Here is a 22,612-nt window from a genome sequence, read left to right on the forward strand (position 1 = left end):
ATTATCTATTATCTTTATATGTAACAAATGTTTTGAACAGAATTTAATTCTATACACAGATAAACGTGTTTTTTTGTTTGTTTTTTTTGTCTGTGTGTAATAAACCTTATTATTTAAATGATGGTTATTTAAATTCTAGAATCTTTTATAGTTCTACGACGCATAGAAACACATGCTGCATCATTCGATTGCGATGAGTCCTTCGTCATTTCCTTCGTACTATCCAACTTGATCTACCATTTTCTATAGAGGAAATTTATGACACTTACTAGACAATGCAATAAAAAAATAATTTATTTCTTTGTTCTCTACTCTGACATTGGCACAGTTATGACTTGACTAAAGAAATGTAAGTAATGTGGCTTTAATGTTTCCCACGAAAATCGTGATAAATCTACCTGAAAAAGAAAAGAAAGAAATATAGATTTATGACACTTTTGAGAGATAGAAAGCAAATGAATATAACTTATTAAAACTTATGACATGGTAAATCATTAGTAAAGAATAAACAATTCACTGATTCAATAATTGAATGCTTTATTGCATAACATTTGAGATAAGTTGACTTATGAATACGAATTCGATACTGAAATACTAGAGGGTTATTTAAAAAATAAAAATTTATTTACCTCTATCTTGTGACTTCTAGCGGCACTGGGGCGTTGGCAAAAATATCTCAGCTTCTTATATAGTTGATTAGGCGTGTTATATAAGTATTTCTCTATACAGAAAAATTAAAAGTCAAATAATCAAATTTCAACATTGCACTGAATTTCAGAAAACAACTGATGCTTCAGAAATCACTAAAAAATCATTCTAAACTAAGGTCAGCTTTTGTTACACTTTATATACCTACTTTGGACAGAAAAATATTGCTTTCTGAAACATCATTCCTTCGCCAATTAATTTATTACAAAATAACTAAAAACTGCAATTGCAGTCGTCATTTAAATTTAAGAAATTCTGCTCTTGATTAAGGCTTTGAGTTTTTAGCTTTAATTTAAATATATTTTCAAGAACAAAATAATAAAATCTCTTTAAAAGTGCAGTGTCATGGCAAATAATACAAATTAGCTGTTTTTATGGCCGATTGCATTTGTAGTTCTCAACTACTCCCCCAAAAAATTAAGCATCAAAATTTTGATAACCTTATAAAAATTTTATCTCCCACCGAAAGGAACCTCAGAAATGAGAATGAGGAGCTTCCGGTATGGTGGATGGTTCTCGCCATCCAGGTGGATATAGAAATGGTGAGAGTCGGCTACCTCCTACCGATGGCAGGAAGTACTTCCTACGGGGACGGTTGTACTGTGCCCGGTAATGGACCTTAAATTTCAACTTCAGTTCTTGCCAATGTTGCGGCAGTCATCAATCAGATAAATCCGTGTGCCTTAGTAGCAGGTCGGAGCAGCCGTTTATAGTTACAGTAATTGTATTTACTGAGTAAATTATCTGACAACTTAATGCCATCAAAAAATGTAATAATCTCAGTAATCTATTTTTTAATCGCATGTTGTGTTTCCGGACACTGCAACTTCACTTTCTTATCTCTCATATAAAATGCACAGTTAACAAGGAGAAACCTTCTTTATTGAACAGATGAAAATCACGGCATTATATGTTTGAGGTGAACGAAACGATGAATGAAAATGGCTTAAATTTCATGGATACATGGAAGTGCATTGATAAAAATTACAATATTATATATATATATATATATATATATATATATATATATATATATATATATATATATATATATATATATATATATATATATATATATATTGCCCTACTTCTCCTATAAACAGCATCCTAAAAAGAATAGTTCCAAATTGTCTACTAGAAGGTGCCTTTTCCGGAAAAACATTAAATGTAACACAATAAACGGCCAAACCAGACCAAACTGTGTGCGTTTGTTTTAACAACTGCCAAAAGTCGGAAAAATTACATGACAAATAAATTAGTACCATTAAAAATATAATTTTCTAAATTTAAAAACCATACAGAAATTACTTTTTGTATAATTATATTTTCGAACAAAGCGAGAGTTATCGCGAAAAACGGCAAACTCTAAGCTTTATTTTTTTAAATTAAATTCTGATTAAAATTTAAAAAAAAATCATTTTTACATATTCCCACTTTTGTATTTCAGCCAAATTTGGTAACTCATCAAACGTTTTGTCCTGCAGATCACAACACATTCATTCACACATATTTTCCTTTCTTATTAGTAGAGACTAAAAATACCCGAATCGCGAGATTTTTATAATAATGACCTGTAGAAATACATTATTATAAAAATCACGCAATACGCAATTTTCCTGGATTTACGCAACTTTCCTGGATTTCTATGCACTGTCAATAATTCTTTCTAATAGTTCAGATTTTATTGAATACAAATTGATATTTCACGACTATCATTTAGCATAATTAAGTAGAAAGTCTGATATTTTTGCCTTCATATTGACGACAGCACGTTCCAAGATGCAAAGGTAATTTTGTATTGTGTCCTTAAAATTTTTTTTTATTATGATTTATAATTTTTAACAAGAGCAGAAGATTATGTACAGTCGCCAAACAACAAAAAAAAAAGGAACACGCCGTAACTTGTTATTTACTATCGCATCTTCACAAAATTGGTGCTGATGGAAATGGTTTAAAGGGACATGTTTTTTTGAGACAGACAAATGGATTAACCGAATTAATTAATTACTATCTACAATTTTTTTCCATTACAGAAATCGAGATTTTTTTAAAAAAAATAATGAAATGGAATCAAGTGTATCAAATTCCACTAAGAAAGTCGCAGTAGTTAATTTTGTTTTTTGAAAATTCCGCACAAAACGAGGTAACCCATGGAGAACCATATATTAAGTAAATCTCAGCTTGTTAATAGGAAAATAAGACTTTTTTCGCGTTTTTATTCACAGGAATTTCAGAAGAATAAACAACACGATTCAGACTCATTCTTAAAATGAGCATGAATTTTCAAAATATAAATACTTTCTATTTTTATCTAAATAAGCATTTCCTTTATTTAAAAAACATATTCATCGTTTAACTTTTTTAGTTGGTCCCATCCTAAGAACTTTACCAGCCATCTTAATATTTAACGAATAATAATGTATATTATATTCGTTCTTATTCGTTAAATAAGAACGAATATGACAACATGTTGAAATAAAATATGCTGGGAGTTGTTAGGTAAAATAATAAAGTTATAGATAATAAATAAAGTTACAAAGGTATTCCTTTTTTCTTTATTGTACCAGTAAAAACTTAAAAATTTAATGGCTGTCAACTGCAAAAAAATCACAGATTAGACTTCCTTTTTGACAAAAGCATTTGAAATTTTGTTAGATTTCTCCCCAAACTACTGCCCTAATTAGTACCTATAAATTTAAGACTATAAATATGTAACGAAATTCTTCATCGTTCTAATTTAGCATTAAAAGGGATTTTTTTAGAAAGATTTTAAATCATATATATGTGAGATTTTCTTTTTTTCTTCAACATACCTGGATATATTTCTGGATATGCCAGTCTGTTTGGACAAAGAGGATAGCAATGAAATCTTGTAGCTTCTAACCTGAAAAATTTAAATTCTCACATCAATTTTTTTACACTAAAAGTTCAAATGTAAAATTTGAAAGCTTTTTCATTTAAAATATCTTTTGCTAAATGTTATCGAATACAGTTTCAACAGTCTATTTTAATCAGTACAAAATTAATTATCACTGCACGCCTTCACAGTTTTTTTTTTTTTTTTTTTTTTTTGTCATTACAAGGAGATTTTTATTAGCATTGAAAATTATCCTTTCTGCAGATTTCTTTTCAAAGAAACTCTTTTAAAAACTATTCACTTTGCTTTGAGCAAACATGAATAATTATTCAAAAAAGAGATCCATATATACATGCTCAAGAAGCGTAACATCCCAGTTTAATACAAACTATTAATACACAGCCCTACCTCAACATAGCCCAGTAGTTAATTTTTTTTATCTATTAAAAATTAGTTTTAATTATACTAGAAATAAGGACGTGCTATCGATAACAAAAAATTATTTAAATGAATTATGGAATTAATTTTTTTTATTGGAGTCAATAACTGTATTACTGAAAAAAACATGGTCTAGATCTATAGACAGTTTTCTGGTCCTATTAATCCTATATCATAAAATGTACTTGATAAATATTAAAGAAGGAAAAAAAATGCATACTCCAACAATGAAACTAATCGAATTATAAAGCTTTGAATTTCATTATTTTAGGTCAATCAAGGGCTGCTACTTTTTGATTGGTGGATCTCTCATAACATGGTCAGGTAATGGTTCAAAATAACTGTTCTTTGTCCAAAATATTAGTATATAAAAATTATTTTGCTAAATAATTAACAGGACAAGAGGTGACTATATAATTTTTTTCAGGTAAGGACATTTATTGATTTAAATAATAAAAAAATATTTCTATATTTAATTTTAAAGACTTTCTTTTTTTATTAGGAAGTATATATTTCTAACAGTTTAGAAATTATCTACTTGTCTATGTTTAGAGTAAACACCCAAGCAATTTTTTTGTAACTTCCAAATTCAAAAAATTAATGTAATTTTCGTATTATATATGTAATAAAAATGTGAGGTATAATTTGAATGTTTTTCAATGTGAGTATTTCTACTTCTTCATTTAGAACTTCTAACTCTGCTTAAGAAGTCAAGATCTTTTTTAAAAAGACATATAACTGGGAAACGAAATTTCAAAAAAAAGAAATAATTTTTTACAAGAGACAATTCGTCCACTGAAAACATAGCAGACCCAATAATGATTTCAAAAAATCCTCCTCTCCCCCCCCCCTTTTTTTTTCTTATTGAAAATTCATTATTTTATACTTGAAATAAAAATACTTTGCTAGAAATTTTCTACAATTGCTCTTTGATTATGAAAGGTTATTTTTTTTACAAAATCTTAAGCTGAGAAATAACTTGAATCTTTGAAAAAAAAAAGAAGATTGAACCTTTAATAAAAATCGCTCATTATTTGGAAAAATGATGAATAATTAGAGAAAAATCAGCATTTCTGTATCCTTATCATGTCTGTTGAGCTCAATAGACTATTAAATTAATTCTCCTCAGTATTTGCTCAAGAAATGCACTCACTACTTAGTACATATCAGTTAAAAGTTCCTTTTATTATTTATCATATTAAAAATCCCATATTCAAATAAAGATACTTGTTTTTAAGAATGATTATGAACTTATTTTTGAGTACATTTTCAAATGAGCTCACCTGCATTAGCAAGAAATGGAGTAATTTAAAGAAACGTTAAATCCTGCTTATCTAATACTGTTAACAATTCACACCAAAATCATAACTTTTTACATATCTTTTTCTAAACTATTCACCTCTGAGTCGAGCAGCTTTTAATACCTTCTGTATCAAACAAATTTAATAAAAATGGTTTAGAAGAACATGGTACTTGTCGGTTTTAACGGTGACCAAAAAGCCTCAATAAAAAAGTTCGCCAATTTGGCGATTTCACTCGTCAAACTAAATAACATGTGATTCGCGACTTGAGTATAATTTGGCGAAAATATTTTTCTTGATGCCTTTTGGTCGCTGTTAAAACGAATTATACCAAGCACATTATCAAATGTTTCTGATTTTAATGATTTTCTAATTTTTAGTATTTGATGTATTATTCACCATTATAAATATTAAGGTATCTTGAAATCATTTTTTTTTTCACAAATTTATAATCAGATGATGTTATTCATATAGAATCAAAATGTTTGATTAAATTAATTGCTTAACAGCTAATTCTGAAAACATAAAAATAGTTAGTTCTCATCAAGAATGCATAAATGTGCAAAATTTCATTTTAGTTTATCTATAAGTAAATGAAAATTTATTTTCAAAATTCTGTGTTTGCAAACATGAAACAAGTAGAGTTAGATATAATAAAGATCATACAATCATAAAACATAACTTATAAACCATCAAACCCAATTTTTTTTTAAAAATAGAAAATCATACATAGAAACTCCAAAAAATTCATGGATGGCTGTAGAAACCACAACATCTCCAGATTTCAATACTTCATAGTATTCCTCTTTATTAGGTATGAATCCCCAATTCACAATGTGGTCTTTTAAGTATTCTTTGGCCTCTTCAAAAATCTCTAACACAAAAAGAAAAATGAATAAACCTGATTTAAAAACAATGTGGTGGATGCACATATTTATTATAAAATCTGCAAATACTGTAAAGGCTGTAACTAACTATTTATCTAACTAAATATGAACAGTAAAATAGAATCCTCACTAAAATCAGTGAGTGAAAGATAAATGAGAGAACTGATCAGAATTTGCATTAAATTTTGCACACATTGCATTTTCAGTTCCATTTTTTTTTTTTTTCCATTTTTGTAATAATTAATGGTTTCATGTTACTAAAAGTCGATATAAATAGAAAAATTAATATAATTAATGATATTAAATAACATAAGCAAATCAGCTATCACGGTAAATGATTAGTCCTTACTTATAATAAAGATGAATGTGTAAGTGTGCATGTATGTGTTCGCACTCTACAATCCAAACCGTTTGACCTATAGCTACCGTATATACATTGGAAGGTGAGAATGTGCCCCTTGTTGGTGCAATTTTTTAAAGTTTTAATTAATTAAAAATTATGTTGAATTTTGGTGTTTTATGCAAAAGCTTCTGAAAATATAATTGCATAAAATTAATTTTACACTACTTCAAAATTTTAAAAGCTTCCCATTTAATGATACCATTTTAATAAATGTGTGAATTTCTGTTGAATTTGCCAATTTTTTAAAAAAAATTTTACCTGATTTCTAACATTAGATTACATTATTTCAATGAAATTCAAATCATTTTCAACATTTCATAAAATATTTAATAGTCTGATTTTTTTTTCATTGTTGAAAGCTGAAGAAAAATTCTGTTTAACATCATTGCAGTTTAGAGGCCAAATAAAAAAGTGAAGTTACAATATCGTGAAATTTGAAAGATAGATGAACCAGATATTTATGTTTTTAATAGTGCAATGATGTTATATGACTGTTTCTGATAGAAAGGTTTCATATACATGATAAACAGATCATAATTAAGACATTTAAAATAACATGGCTTTAATGTAAAACAATTTGTCAAAATCATGGAAATGAAGTAAATGAAGTAATGATAAAAAAAAAAACAGTTTATCTGAAATCAAATATAACCAATTATTTGGTAGCCTGAGGTGACTAATGTTTAATAATAATAAATCAATTCTACATACTAAACATTTTTTTAGAAAAATGAAAAAAATTATAATTCCTGCTTGGAAGAATTTAAATTACTGGTTAAGTTAAATTTATTATTCATAAAAAATCTATTTTATGTGTTGCTTCTAAAACAAGGAAAAATTTTGCATCCTGCATTAAGGAGATGTATAATTATATTACAATCCACCACCACACTCAGATAAACGTCTGTTTTGTAGATTTTAAGACAAAAAATTGGTATTAAGAAAAACAAGACATATAGAATCAGAAAGAATCAAACTTCCATTTAAACTTTGTAGGCATCATGTCCCATAAAAACTTATATAGACATCATAATGAAAGAGAAAATATGATTTCTTTCAAACACAGAATGGATTAAAAGTTTTAACAGCATCATAGAAAATAACAGCACTCCTCAAATAGTTCAATTTAAAGGTTTATAAAATATGATACTAAGCTCATTATATGAAATTAATAGTTTCATACTTGAGGATTGTATCAAGGGAACGATGAGGCTAACATTCACTAAAGTGCCGAGGAAGGAAGAGGAACATAAATGAGAACTGATAAAATCTAAGAGTTAGATTGCTATGACCTGCTGTGTAAATATTCAAGTTCTCTATGATTGATTAAAAATTACTGACAAATCAAACATTTTTTACATAACAATTAGTAATTCAGTTATTGCAATGATATGTTTTATTTGTTGTCTACTGTATTTTTCATCCAATATAGTTCTTCAAGATATTATTTATTCAACTTAGGAAATTATAATACTTACTAATCTATGTAAAAGAAATTACATGAAGGTAGTTTTTCATGACTATATGAATTGAAGTCATGACTATATGAGGAGGATGAAAATTTAACAAAAATGTACCACATTTGGGAGGGGGGGGGGAAGCATAGTTTTGTGTGAATGGAATTTCCACCAGGGATGCAGAATCATTTTAATATAATTTTAAAATGCTTTTATAAATAGATTTTAAGATACTTTTGTAGTACCTATTTTTGAAGTTTTGATCGCTGAATTATGATTAAAACATATCATTTTTATGAAAGCTGGGAAAGAAAAATAAAGAAACACTCACTTGGATTTTCAGTAAATGTCTCTCCAATCACAGACAAGTCAAAACTTTCTCTGGAATCTTTCAAGCGATACATGACTGTAAAAAAAGTTTCGGGATCTTTATCATGTTCCCTGCATTAAAGAAAAAATATGTATTAAAAAGACAGAATTGTCATTATTTCATACTTCTGCTTATAATAAAAACAACAATAAATACTATGCATTCACACAAAATTTTTTTAATGAAATAAAATCTCGCATGGAATATATTTAGTAAACTAGTCGCCTATGGCGGCCAATTCTGGTTAACTGGGGGAATTGGTTATATTTATTTTCAAATAAATGAATGTTCATTATTTCGTCAAATAGTCTAACATTAATGCCGTGTTATTTTAATTGTCTTAGTTAAGTTCTGTTTATCATGTGCATAATGTTTTCTAATGGATGACATCATAGCGCTATTAAAAACATAACAACCATCTGCCTTCTAAATTTTCCAATACTGTAATTTCATTTTTTATATGACTCATAAATTAAGCACATATTAAACAAAATTCTTCTTTCTCAGTTTTTAACCACACGACTAAATATTTCATGAAACAATGAAAAGGATTTGAATTTCAGTGCAATAATGTAATATCTATTAAAAGAAAGTAGAAACATATCTAAAAAATTATATATATAAACATATATTATAAAAATTATATTATAAACATATCTAAAAAATTGGCAAATTCAGAAAAAATTTGCACAACTATTTAATTGTTATCATTAAAAAGATAATTTTAAAAATTTGTAAGTGATGTAAAATTAATTTTGTGCGATAATATTTGAATAAGTTATCAGGGAAAAAAGCTAAAATCCAGCTTAATTTTAAATTATAGATCATTCTAATTAAAATTTCAAAAAAATCGCTTCGCTGTCCATATTTTCTACCTCTAAGGTATATATATTCCAAATTTGTGAGCCGTAGAACAAACGGCCTGATCTATAGAGTGCCAACACACACACTCATCTTTATTGTTGGTAGAGATTAATCAGTGGTATATGAGGGGTGGGAAAAGAATATAGATGTTCTATCAGCAAGAAAAAAGAATTTTGATGTTAAAACAGTGTGTAGAGCGTCGAACACTCGGGAAGAGATGCGTGTACCGTCGGCTCTCAGTAAATTAATTATTGTGATTATATAAATCACAGGTCCGTTAGATGAGCCTTTATTTAATGAGTTTGAGTTCTTTTTATGAAAGTCGAAGACAGATGCCTCAGACACTAATAGTTAAGAGTGCCAAGAAGACGCCATTTTTGAGTAAAACAGAAGTCAATGAATGAGATTGGAAAAGATGATGAAGAAAGATAAATTTTTTTCCCCAAACATGTTTAACATTTTTTACGTCACTGAAATAAGTAAGCTAGATGAAAGTAATATTCAAAAACAAATGCAATCATATGAAATTTTTCTTTAATTGTTCCATGCTGACTGATCATACAAAATGACTACAATGTTGATAATAATTGCATTGTACCAATTACATTAAACGCGATCATGTAATCATACTATTGAAAGCTGGATATGACTATGTATATATGTAACATTTATAATCAGTTGATAAATTCATAATGTTTAACTAAACCGATCTAGAAGCAAAGATTAGAAATTTGATAACGATGCCCATATAATTATAACAGATATAACATCAGTATTAACTTGAAACGTTTATACTTTTCGGAAATAGCCAGCAGTTGTGTGTATAAATTGTTTCCAACAATGAGTAAGTTGCAAAATATCTAGAGTAGCACCATCTCGAGTGATTTTACCGTGACTGAATAGAACTATCTTGACTATTTATACACACAACTGCTTTGCTTCTCATTCACAAACACGCCACTGTAAAGTCTCGATCCAAAAACAGGTAGCGATATGATCAAATTTTTTTATTTACAGCTTTATTACATAAAAACAACTCTTTCTAATCTAGGTTAAATGAATGATGCTATTTACAACAAGAAAATTACACAAGAATAGTTCCTCGAACTATTTCGAAGGAAACAACTTTACAAGAACAGCGAACAGGCTGTTGGCGTCTTAGGCTACTCCGGGGGTAGCTCTCGGAATCCACCGAATTTTCTTCGGGTGGAATTCTACGCAGAAGTCCGATTCACACGAAGCTTCTCCTCCTTGGTTCACACGAAGCTCCTCTCCTTGGTTCACACGAAGCTCCTCTCCGTCTTCTTCCGAAAAATCTCACCTTTTATTTTCCTCTCAGACTCCCTGTTACCCAATCACCGTTCAGAACAACCTGAATCGTCTCTGGTCGCCCGTGGGAAAATGTCCATTGATGATTCACCCTCCACCATGGGAAAAATGCAGGACATCTGGAGTGTTTGACACTGTCGCCTTTCGAAGACACGATTTATTTGCCTGGGAAACGCACGTGTGGTTCCTTATCTGGATTAGCACTAAATGGCCAGATGACCGTACTTAAAAGGAGGGTCTTCCATTTGGCAATCTGGAGGCACTTAACACTGTGGGAGTTTCGTTGATGAAGAATGGCCCGGAATGTACATTATCGAGTGTGGGAAAAAGGAATGTCACAGTGGTCACCCAGGAAGAAGCTGATTCATTACAACTCTCCCCCCCTTTGAAAGGGGACTTTTGTCCAGTCTTGGACGAAAGTCACTACTGGGTCGTGGAACCAACTATCCCTTCTTAGAGGCAATCATACAATACAAATACATTTTAAAAAACAATTTACATTAAAACACTATTTACACATTAAAATACCGTTTACACATTAAAATTTATCACTAGATTTTCCTTTTTTTAAAGGTTACAGCGGCTCAAACCATCAGCATTCTGGTGCTTACTGCCCGGTTTATGTGTGACAGTATAGTTGTATAGTTGTAAAGCCAATGACCATCTCATCAATCTAGGGAAAGCACATTAGATACAGATTCATCATGTTTGCCAGTTTTTGACTGAGCAAAGAACATGTGGGTTTGTTGAACAGCTTCTTCTCTTAGTTTCGCCTGCTGGGCTGGTGTTAATTTTCCTCCAGGAACCAGCACACTGGCTTGTGGTCTAATTCCAATTTTTTGTTGAGGCTGAGGTGCAGCTTGAGTAACAGTTGCAGGCCCAGGTCTCCGAATAGGTGGCGGGTAATGTAAATTAGACGCTGCTGCTGCAGCAGCAACAGTTGGAATTTGTTGATGAGGAGCATTTCTTACAAAAGTTGGAAACAACATTTGTGGAGCTCGAATTGGATTAGATTGCAGGTGATTAAACTTTTGTTGTCCAAATTGAAAATAAGCCTGCTGTGACTGTGGAACTGAATACTGAGAAGTCTTTCCAGAAGTTGCTGTCATACGATTAGTAGGAAGAGCACTCCCTTGAGGCTGTCCATGTTTGCCAATCACACCAGTAGTGGACATTGGGGGAACAGCAATAACAGGAGTAGAATTTATTGCAGTAGACACTGCAGTACTAACATTAAACATGTTGCGATTTGTAGACACATCAATTGTAGGTGATCTGGTTGCCGAACGTAATGAAGCAGAATCGGGCACAATGTTTTTCATCACATTATTAGGAGCCTTGTACTGATGCCCTCCTGTCCCGCTTTCTATTCTCCTTGCTTTTCCATCCCCTTTCGCGTTTTCCCCCTTCTTTTGTGAACGAGTAGTGACAGCATTCACAGTGGCAATACTGATACGTTTGTTAAGTAACTCGGCCGTGGCGTTACTAAGAAGGTAAATTCCTTGATCGAGAGATGAATCAACAATAGCGGCCTTTGTGACGACCTCCCCGAACTCTGGGCTATTGAGCCTTACACGTGCCAGAGGCAAACACCTCAAATCTAAGTCCAATGGTTGTTTCACCCAAATTACCTCACCGGTAAAATCTGCATTACTGACGTAATTTCGTGTAACGATATCTACGCTGGCGCCTGAATCCCGGAGAATTTTAATTTCCGATCCGTTAACGGATCCTTCACTTATATAGGGAGCAAATAATTCATTTTCGTGCGCGCTTCCTACGTGATTTATCTGCTCTGTCGGTTGATTCTTTTTTAATTGAGGGCAGTTTGGCCTTAAATGCGTCGTAGACAGACATTCATAACATTGTAATTGTTTCCGCTGATCAAAATTGTCTCCCCTCCAATTCCTTTGTGGGGCTAAATTCCTCCACGATTTATTTTCATTGGGTTTAGCGTTTGCCATTCTTTCCGTCGCTTTATACTTCTCTTCTTCCTTAGGCGAAAACGGTCTGTTTCTCTCAACCATTTTTCTTTCGGGGAATTTTACAAAGTTGGATTTCGTCCGCACCGATTCGTAGTGGTCTAGTTTCTCGGCTAGAACAAAAGGATCTACGAACTCCGACCATACGTCTAGAAAATGGTCTCTTATCTGGCTCGGGACGCGTTTTTTTATCTGGTCGGTGATTAACAATTTCTTTAGCCCGGTAAAATCCGTTACACCCGATCCCGAAAGCCAACCATCTAAGAAATGTTCCAGATCAAAAATTAATTCCTTCCACAATGCGTTCGGTTTTTTCTGATGGCTCACGAAACGCTGCCTATATGTCTCAGTTTTTATCTTAAATCGTTCCAGCAAAACTTGTTAATATGCTCGTAATCCTGAGCTTTGTCTTCCGGTTCTTTCGCTATGATGTGAGCCAAATCTAACGGCAATAATGACAGTAGTTGAGAGACCCATTCAGCCTCGTCAATCTCGGCGGTTTTTAATTGCCTCTCTAGTAATGTCAGATAAATTGACATATCAGTTTGGTTACTATCAAACTTAGGCATTAAATGCTTAATATCTCTTCGCGGTCTAGAATTTTCATTTCGGCTTGAATGTGAGCTATTAATTTCCGAGGAATTAGATATTCTTAAACGCTCCAACTCAAATTCCCGTTCGCGCTGCCTTTCAGCTTGTAATTCTGCCTCTACGCCGCGCTCTTTCTCTGTTTTTCGTTCTTCCACTATAACTTCATATCTATCTTTTACGAAGTCTAAGTCAATATCTGGGAACTCTTTAATTTTCCTGATCAGATCTACTACTTTATTTGAAGGGTCAGTCTCGATCCCTAATTCTTCCGTCAGGGAAAATAAATCTATTTTCAACGCTCTGTTTAAGAAAGCCATTTCTTAATTTAATTCTACTTACAAACTGATTAGCTATCTTACTCTCAAAAAAAAAAAATTTAAGCTACACAAAACTCAACTGATTTTAAACACAAGGAACTCCTTTATGTATCAACACTACACATAAAACACAGTTGATTTATACAATACACAAAATAAATTCTATTAAATATTTCACCAGTTTTGAATAATTTACTGAAATCAGCAGATTTCTATTCAACTAATTACTGCAAACTGTCACACAATTTTTCATCTAATACACATTCGATAAAAGTCAAAGTTATCATTCATCGAATGCATTTGGTTCAGCCACTGAAACCTGTGGTTACATTTAGCATTTACAAGTTAATTAGCATCTACAATTTAACATTACTTCTATAACTTATTAACAGAACTTGTACACCAAAATTTTAATCTTTACAATTAGTCCCAACTAATTAAAAATTTCTTTACTGAATTGCTTTAATAGCCAATTCTAAAATGCTACACTGAAATTTCAAATTTTACTTCAGTGATCGACAGTTACTTTTATAATAAATTTACTGCCTCTAGAGAAAGGAAAGTTAGGAAGCACTCACCGGTGTGCAGGAGACTCGGAACACTTCGTCGGTTGGTTGATACCAGGTTGGAGGTAGAGGGAATTCCAATCGAAGTTGAGTCCACTCGTCGAACTTGCGGCTGGAGAATTCCTTTCTAACTTGGGTCAGTACGCTCTTGCAGCTCAGCGATTCTTCCTCGCTTTGAGTTCCACTCGTCGATCTTGAAGTTGGCAATTACCACGCAACTTTTTAAAAAGTAACTTTAACCTAGATATTGTAAGTTTTCTCAGACTAGAAATCTCTGAGTCTGAAACGCAAGTCCAGTTAGCTAATGATAGCTTACCGCGCAAAGTTCTATCAACACCGCTGCCACCAAATATTAAAGCTGTAAAGTCTCGATCCAAAAACAGGTAGCGATATGATCAAATTTTTTTATTTACAGCTTTATTACATAAAAACAACTCTTTCTAATCTAGGTTAAATGAATGATGCTATTTACAACAAGAAAATTACACAAGAATAGTTCCTCGAACTATTTCGAAGGAAACAACTTTACAAGAACAGCGAACAGGCTGTTGGCGTCTTAGGCTACTCCGGGGGTAGCTCTCGGAATCCACCGAATTTTCTTCGGGTGGAATTCTACGCAGAAGTCCGATTCACACGAAGCTTCTCCTCCTTGGTTCACACGAAGCTCCTCTCCTTGGTTCACACGAAGCTTCTCTCCGTCTTCTTCCGAAAAATCTCACCTTTTATTTTCCTCTCAGACTCCCTGTTACCCAATCACCGTTCAGAACAACCTGAATCGTCTCTGGTCGCCCGTGGGAAAATGTCCATTGATGATTCACCCTCCACCATGGGAAAAATGCAGGACATCTGGAGTGTTTGACACTGTCGCCTTTCGAAGACACGATTTATTTGCCTGGGAAACGCACGTGTGGTTCCTTATCTGGATTAGCACTAAATGGCCAGATGACCGTACTTAAAAGGAGGGTCTTCCATTTGGCAATCTGGAGGCACTTAACACTGTGGGAGTTTCGTTGATGAAGAATGGCCCGGAATGTACATTATCGAGTGTGGGAAAAAGGAATGTCACAGTGGTCACCCAGGAAGAAGCTGATTCATTACACCACGTTATACAAATCCATCACAAGACTGATCATCAGTGTGAAAGCAGTCAGAATTGGCATGGCATGGCATGGCATGGAGCAGAAGATTGGATATTCAACCCTTTCCTATTTCCAAGATTCCACGCCATTTGAAATGGACTTTACGGGCGCATTACAGAAATGACAGCGGAAATGTGGCGAGAATAATTAGTTTAAGGAAGAAGGAAGTTGAGGATATGTGTCTTTCTCGAATGAGAAACAAAGGAAACTGTACACTGTACTTTAGCCTTGATCATAATGCCTGAATGTCATAAGGGCATCGAATTACAGCTTCAAACTTAAGACTGAAATCAAATATTGAATTATAATGTCAAAATCAATTCAGACATCTTAATTCAATACAAAAATGATACATAATTCATAAACTGATTCTAATTCATCTGAAATTCTATTGTTTCTTAATGGAATCAGAAGGCAGTACATTCCCGAAATATGTGCCATATAATTATATGATAAAGCATAGTAGTTAAGGGTTATCGAGGCGTTCATCAAGGTCATTGGAGAAAACAGGAGCAAGACTATAGCATCAGAGTTAAGATGGGCTTACATTCAGCCAGTTATAAGATTTCAGGAAATCACACAAGCGCAGAAAGAATATTGCGCATGCGCTGAAAGAGCCAACAAAAGCAAGTTTTTTGTCTCAACGCAAAAAGTATTTGCTACTGTACAGTTTCTGCGCATGTGTGGTCTTACTGGACAGATTGTAGTTGGCTGAGTGTAAACTTTACTTTACTGGAACTGGACGGATTTACATGGCGTGGAGTGTCTGTGAATCCAGCACCATCAAAATTGTTCAGTAGCAACTTTTGATTGACTTGCTTTGTTACTGGAAATGGGAATTGTTCAACCTCTTTACAAATTTAAGCCCCCTGAAATTATGATTTGATTGCAAAGATGAAGGAATTCGAGACATTCGCAAACGAATTGTTCCATACATCAGTCTTGTTGCTGTCAATCCATTCATGATACATAAATCCTATATTAAAATGAGAAGCAGTAGAGATACAGATACAATGAAAAGAAAGAAGGAAATAATACCATCTGTGAGGCCACACTATGTGTAGTCGCTTAAGAGAGGCATCAGGAACGTGCTTCTTGGTAGGCGGTTCCCCCTCGCAAACAAATGAGCTCCCTGGGATGTCGATGGGAAAGTAGAGAACCTCACATTTCGGCCGGATTTGTTGCTCCAAGTCCTTTGGTCTGTAATCTGGCATCAGATTAAAAAATGTAGGAAGGCTTTTTAAAAAAGATTCTTTGTTAAAATTGGAATTGAATAAAATCTTGTCAGCCACTAAACTGAAGGAGAGAAGGAAAGACATAAATACAGTTAAGTAAATATAACATTGCTGTAAAAAAAAAATTCAAATTCAAATTCAGAGCAAGTTATGAGTTTTTATCGTTATTCGTGAAATAATCATAAATATTTTCTAATTTTATTCAAAAGTAACTGATGTACTTGAACGAAATTTTGCTTTAAACATCAGATGTCGATATTTCATGTAAGGAAAGCCTGTTTTTAAAATAAAAGTTCTTAATTTTATTAGACTCTTTTTATGAAGCACTTATTCAATCGTATATAACTCAGGCACAATACGGTAAAATAAGATTATGCATATTTTGCTACAGGAAATCTTAAATTATTAAATGAACTTTCTATTAAATATACAAAATGGTCTTCAAATAACCTTCCTGCTCTGCAGCATCTTGCAACAACAACAAAAAAAAAACAAAAAAAAAAAAACATACTAGCAGAACACTAGACAAATTAGTTAGATAATAAATTTCATTATGTTCGTCATGTGACTAACGTTAAGCGTATTGAGTTTAACACTGGGTGGCCGGAAAATGTACATCTAAATTTATTTATTAAAAAAAATAATAGTGGATATACTGTTAAGCAGTTTGTTTAATATACTATTATGCAGTATAATTTTTTTAAAAAAATCTGTATTCAAAACGAATTATATTGAAATATAAAGATACAGATGGTTATCAAAATAATAGAAACACCTGTGAATAAAAGTGACATTTTTGAATGCGCTTCGTAAGCATTAAAATATAATAATAGCCAACAGTTTTTTTATAAATAGCAATGTATATATTTTGGTAGTATGTGCTAGCTTTATTAAAGTTCTGTTATTCTTGGATTTTTTTTCAAAAGCGTAAAATGTTGGAGCTCACAGATTTTCAAAGAGACCAAATTGTAGGAGCCCGTCTAGCTGGAACAAGTAAGACAGAAACATCCCAACTTTTAGGCTTTTCTAGAGGTACGGTATCTAAAAATCATAGCAGCATATACACAGCGCGGCAAGACAGGCTCGGGAAAGCAAAATACTGAATGAAAAGAGAAGCTCACTGAAAGACACCGACGAGTATGGAAGAGGATTGTGATATCTAAAACGGAACAACTGCAGAAAAAGTGGCCGCAGAGCTCAATATCCATCTGGATTCTCCAGTGTCAGTGATTACAGTTCGAAGGCATCTTCATAAACAGAACATTTATGGTAGAGTAGCAATTCTGAAGTCACTTGTGACAGATGTTAATGGTAAACGTCGTCTACAGTGGTATCACAATCACAAAACCTGGTCGATTGATAAATGAAAGAAAGTAATATGGTCTGACGAATCGTGTTTCACACTTTTCCCTACAACAGGACGGTTGCACGGTTGGGGGACACCTGCACAAGCGTGTGATCGTTATTGTCTCCTTCCAACTGTCAAGCATGGAGATGGATCTGTCATGATATGGGCAATCATGTCTTGGTTTTTGCTCGACCAATCATAACCTCTATAAGGAAGGATCACTAAGGAGAAGTATAGAGAAATTTTAGCTGACCAGGTCTATCCTCTGATGCAAACTTTGTTTCCTGCAAGAGATGGAATTTTTCAGGATGATAATGCATCTAACCATGTAGCGAGACTTGTCCAATCATGGTTTGATAAACACGAGGATGATGTTAAACATTTGCATTGGCCCGCACAGTCACCCTATCTCAATATAATTGAACCGTTATGGTCTATTTCAGAGCATTCAATACGGAATCGATATCCACCACCGGCATCTTTCCCAGAACTTTCACAATGTCTCCAGGAAGAATGGTACAATATTCCTCTAAACACTATTCAACACTTGTATGAATCGATTCCAAGGAGAATTCAAGCTGTATTACATGCCAAAGGCGGTTCTATACCATACTAATAAAGGATTATAAATCTAAGGTGTTTCCATTATTTTGATAACCACTTGTATATAGATTTTTTAAGCTTTTCCTTTTGAGAGCAGAAGGGTTGAAATTATACGTGTAGTCAGAGAAACAAACAATTCGTTTGATTATTCTAGAAACTTTGATTTGGATGGATACTCCTCTGTACAATAGCAGGATATATTCAGAACGTAATAAGAATATATTCTGAATTTATGATTTCTTTTTTATTTTCTTCTTTACTAATATAATCTTTATACTTTAGAAATCTTTTGGAAAATAGCTGCTTCTGATACTATTCTGTAATACTAATTTTTTTTTCCCCCTCTGAGTATCGAGTTTCTGTATGGATTCATCTATATGCAACAAAATAATATTGAAAATATTTTATGAAAAGTAGAATTTCAGCCACTCAAGGACCTTAAAAAAGTCAAAATAAATTAAACTGTTATAGTTATTTGAAGTATACATATATTTCCTTTTGGGCCTTTTCTTTCAACGTAGAAATGTATGTACTTTCAACATAGCTCTAAAGATAAAAATTCAAGCAGCAAAATCTAACGATAAAAGATAAGTTGCGAAATTTCAATCTCAACCGTCATCTCGAACAATAGTGTAATCTCTACTTCTTGTATACGAAGTATAGAGAAAGTATTGTAATCGTCAAAAAATTCGAAATAGAGATTTTGACGAATCTCCACGTTTTAGACTGGGTTATAAAAAAAAAAAAAAAAAAAAAAAAGACATTTTTGGAAAATTTTCGTCTGTCTGTGATAATGATAATTCAAAAACGCTTTGAGCTAGATGGATGAAATTTGGTGTACGGTCTTCGTTTAGAAGAAGTCCGTTTTCCGACTATTCGAATATAAGTTAACACAACTACTTATATTCGAAGTATACAAAACTACTTATATTTAAATATACAAAACGATAAAAGCTAGACAAATAAAATTCGTTGCGCAGATTTATCATCTATAGCGTAAACAAAGTTTGATCCAAATCCGACACAGGACTGACCGTCTGTCGGTCTGTATTTTGAGAAACATGTAAACACGATAGCTCAAAAATGGAATGATTTAAATATACCAAATTTGGTGTGGCATTTTGTGACTATAAGAGTATTTTTGAGCCAAATTCTTGTTTCAATCGATTAGGAAAACGCGTCTAAAACAAAAATTCGATTTTTGAATACTATTAACCGCATTCAGAGGATTAATCGCCAAAAATTCCGCCAAGGATGACGCGACGAATCAGTAAAAAATATTAAATTCATGCCAAAGTTCATAACTATTGTACAGCAGTGCCATGTAAAACATTCTCAGAGATATTACATTCATTAAAAAGTATGCCAGAAAGTTTTAGGGCGATTTTTTTTTTTTTAATTTATAACCACCCTCCTCCCATTGGTTAGAAATTAATAATCTGTGTATTTACCAAGAGAGTACGTCGTTATATCCGTGCTGAAAATATCGTTGCTTGTACTCCCGCACGGGATAGACCAGTTGATTCTCGTGGAAGTAGACAATTTTGTACAGTTGCGCCAAATCACTCCTTAGTGCCACGAGGTCTGCAAGGGCTGTGACGGAGCTAGTAAAAAGGATACTGCAAGATACAAAAATAATTTTTTTAACAAAAAAAATGACAATATAAAACTAAAATTGTGAATAAAAACATGCTATTGTTCTCTTTTCCATTTTCTTATATACTTTAAAAATTCAAAGTCGTTCCAATTTTAATGAATATTTAATTAGAAATATCTCAAGATTTTAAAATTATCACTCTAAGATGTACATATCTCACGCCATTAAAATAATTATTTAATTTTTTTTAAAACTAATATATTACATTTTTAAACCGGACTATAAAAGATAAAATAATTAGGTATAAAATAACAATAAATATGAAATAATTTCTAGTCCCAAACAGAAAAAAATTCTGCATGGGGCTTCGAAATTCGTAAATAATAATAAGAATTTCTCAGATTCGCAATCACAAATTCTCATGATAATTTGATTTGTATGAGGTTATAAATTATGGTTATAAAAGAAATTATTTTATACTTTTTAGTCCCTTTTTAAAAGCTTATTAGATATTTAATTAACATATTATATATAAAAAATATATAATATGTTGATAATAATATAATATGTTATAATATAGGGACTTAAGGTAGATGAAAATAATAGACGAGTTTCAGGAACTGTTATTTAATTATTTTCTGTTCCACATTTCACACGACAAAACAAACACGAACACGAAAAATCTAAGACACTCACTTAGAACACAATCTAATAAAGACACCCAAGAAGGATTATTCGAAATATACTTTGATGTTAATAAGATAACGCCATCTATTGTATCAAAAGAGAAGTTAGTAGAATTATATAACCGCTACAATATTATATATTAATAGTACATTCAAAAATTTGTATTGAAATCATTATTTTTTTATTTTTAGTCTTGTCTGTGTGAAATTTAGTAATTAATTTTTAACTTTCTCTCTCATGAGCTAGACACGATAACAAAATTTGTATCGCACAGACAAGAAAAAGAATACAAACATGACTACGATTTATCATGGCAGCAGCAGTCGGAAATGAAAATTTTTATTAGTTTAAAATTGATTGCAAAATTTGTATCAAATAAGCAGACAAGGAAGTCAGTTAATATTGCACTGTCATCCAGTTCTGAGCTACGTTTAAAGTTTCATGTCTCTGACTCAACGATTGCAAAATTTGTGCATTGCAAAATCGATGAAATGCTGAATCAAATATTTGTTCTCATCTGTACTTGCATTAACCCAATAAAAGAGAAAACCTCTTTGCAACATTATAAAGTCCGACGTCACTAATTCTCGACATTTACCTTTTAACTCAATTTCTTTCAGTCTCCATATTCATTTGCGCTAAATTTCTTTTCACTTTCTTGTATATAAAGCACTCAAAGAAAAAATATTATAATTGAGAAAAAAAAATCGACCACCAGAGTTTGACAAAATTTCACAAATCAAACCTTCCTAAGTCCGAAAAATACATTTTTGTCAATCCTTGAAAGTAACTGAAAAATTATTTCAGTAGACTGAAGAAATTTAGTATGTGACCTTTACACCAAATTTGGAGACTTAGATGGATAAAATTTAGCACACAGTTTAAGTCTCTAAAGTGTAGTCCTTAAGTCCGTAAAAATTTTTTGAACGAAACCCATTAGGGTTGACTCTCTGTCGGTCTGTATTTCCAAATGCATATAAATTAGATTAAATTTAGTATGTCATCTTGTTAAAAAACTCATAATGATTTTTAAATTTTGATTTCAATCAGTCGAAAAATGCATATTAATTTTTTTCATTATGAAGACTTATTATATATTTGCACTAATTTATTATTTGCACTTATTATTTAATTATTATTATTTTACTATGCTATGAAGCACAAAACTCACTTGTGAGATAATCTGAAAATAAAAATTTGAGCTCTTGTGTCGTTCACTGCTTTTGGCGGAAGGAGGATAATTTTTAGCAAAGGAAAGGAAGGAGAATAACGCCTTTACCAGAGATTATGCGATAAAGTTTCTTGGAAACTATTCCCGCCAAATTACAATAATTATGACTATGGAATAGACATAACCTATATTCGAATTGTAAAATTATAATAATATACATAAGCTTGTAGAGAGAAATTAGCTACCTTAACAAAGAGAAATACTTCATTCCAGCACAAAAAAAAAAAATTATTTTAAAATACATAGGGTAACAATTCTTTTTTAAAATACCATCCTTAATCACTTGTATATAGTATCTCTCTATAATCAAACACTTCGTCATAAATCCGGCATTCTTAGAAAGTGAGTGAGAAGCATAAAAGGGAAAGCAACTCCTTCATATTGATATTAGAAATCTTGCTGTGGTAACAACAAGCCGCTCTTCAGATATAGTAAAATTTACTATATATGGTATAATTTTATATATAACTATGTGTATTCCAGCTTTTTTTTTTTTTTTTCAATAAACTTAAGATTGGTTATTCATTTAATATGCAGTTTTTTGTTTTTGTTTTTTTTACGAACTTTCACTAATCTAGCTCTTTTTGTTAAATTTACAATCCTCTGATCTGGTATCAACCAGATTACAAAAAGATTACTGTACCTGTAAATAAATTAATGTATCTAACTAGCATGAGATTAATTTTAAAAATCTAACTAAAA

At 31.9% G+C, this 22,612-nt stretch overlaps 1 protein-coding gene across 1 annotated transcript in view; it reads right to left on the reverse strand.

Moving 5' to 3' along the window:
* Positions 1–276: 276 nt before the first annotated feature.
* The window catches only part of LOC129980736 (glycosyltransferase-like domain-containing protein 1), a 28,086-nt gene continuing 5,750 nt past the window's right edge, over positions 277–22,612 (reverse strand). The window contains exons 4-10 of the mRNA XM_056091118.1: positions 19,847–20,014; positions 16,248–16,505; positions 8,383–8,492; positions 6,034–6,178; positions 3,522–3,592; positions 630–721; positions 277–398 (exon numbers count right to left, since the gene is read on the reverse strand). Of these exons, the coding sequence (XP_055947093.1) occupies positions 309–398; positions 630–721; positions 3,522–3,592; positions 6,034–6,178; positions 8,383–8,492; positions 16,248–16,505; positions 19,847–20,014 (934 nt within the window). The 3' untranslated portion in view covers positions 277–308. The remainder of the gene's footprint in view (positions 399–629; positions 722–3,521; positions 3,593–6,033; positions 6,179–8,382; positions 8,493–16,247; positions 16,506–19,846; positions 20,015–22,612) is intronic.

This window comes from Argiope bruennichi, chromosome 8 (assembly GCF_947563725.1).
Source record: "Argiope bruennichi chromosome 8, qqArgBrue1.1, whole genome shotgun sequence".
NCBI lineage: Eukaryota > Metazoa > Arthropoda > Arachnida > Araneae > Araneidae > Argiope > Argiope bruennichi.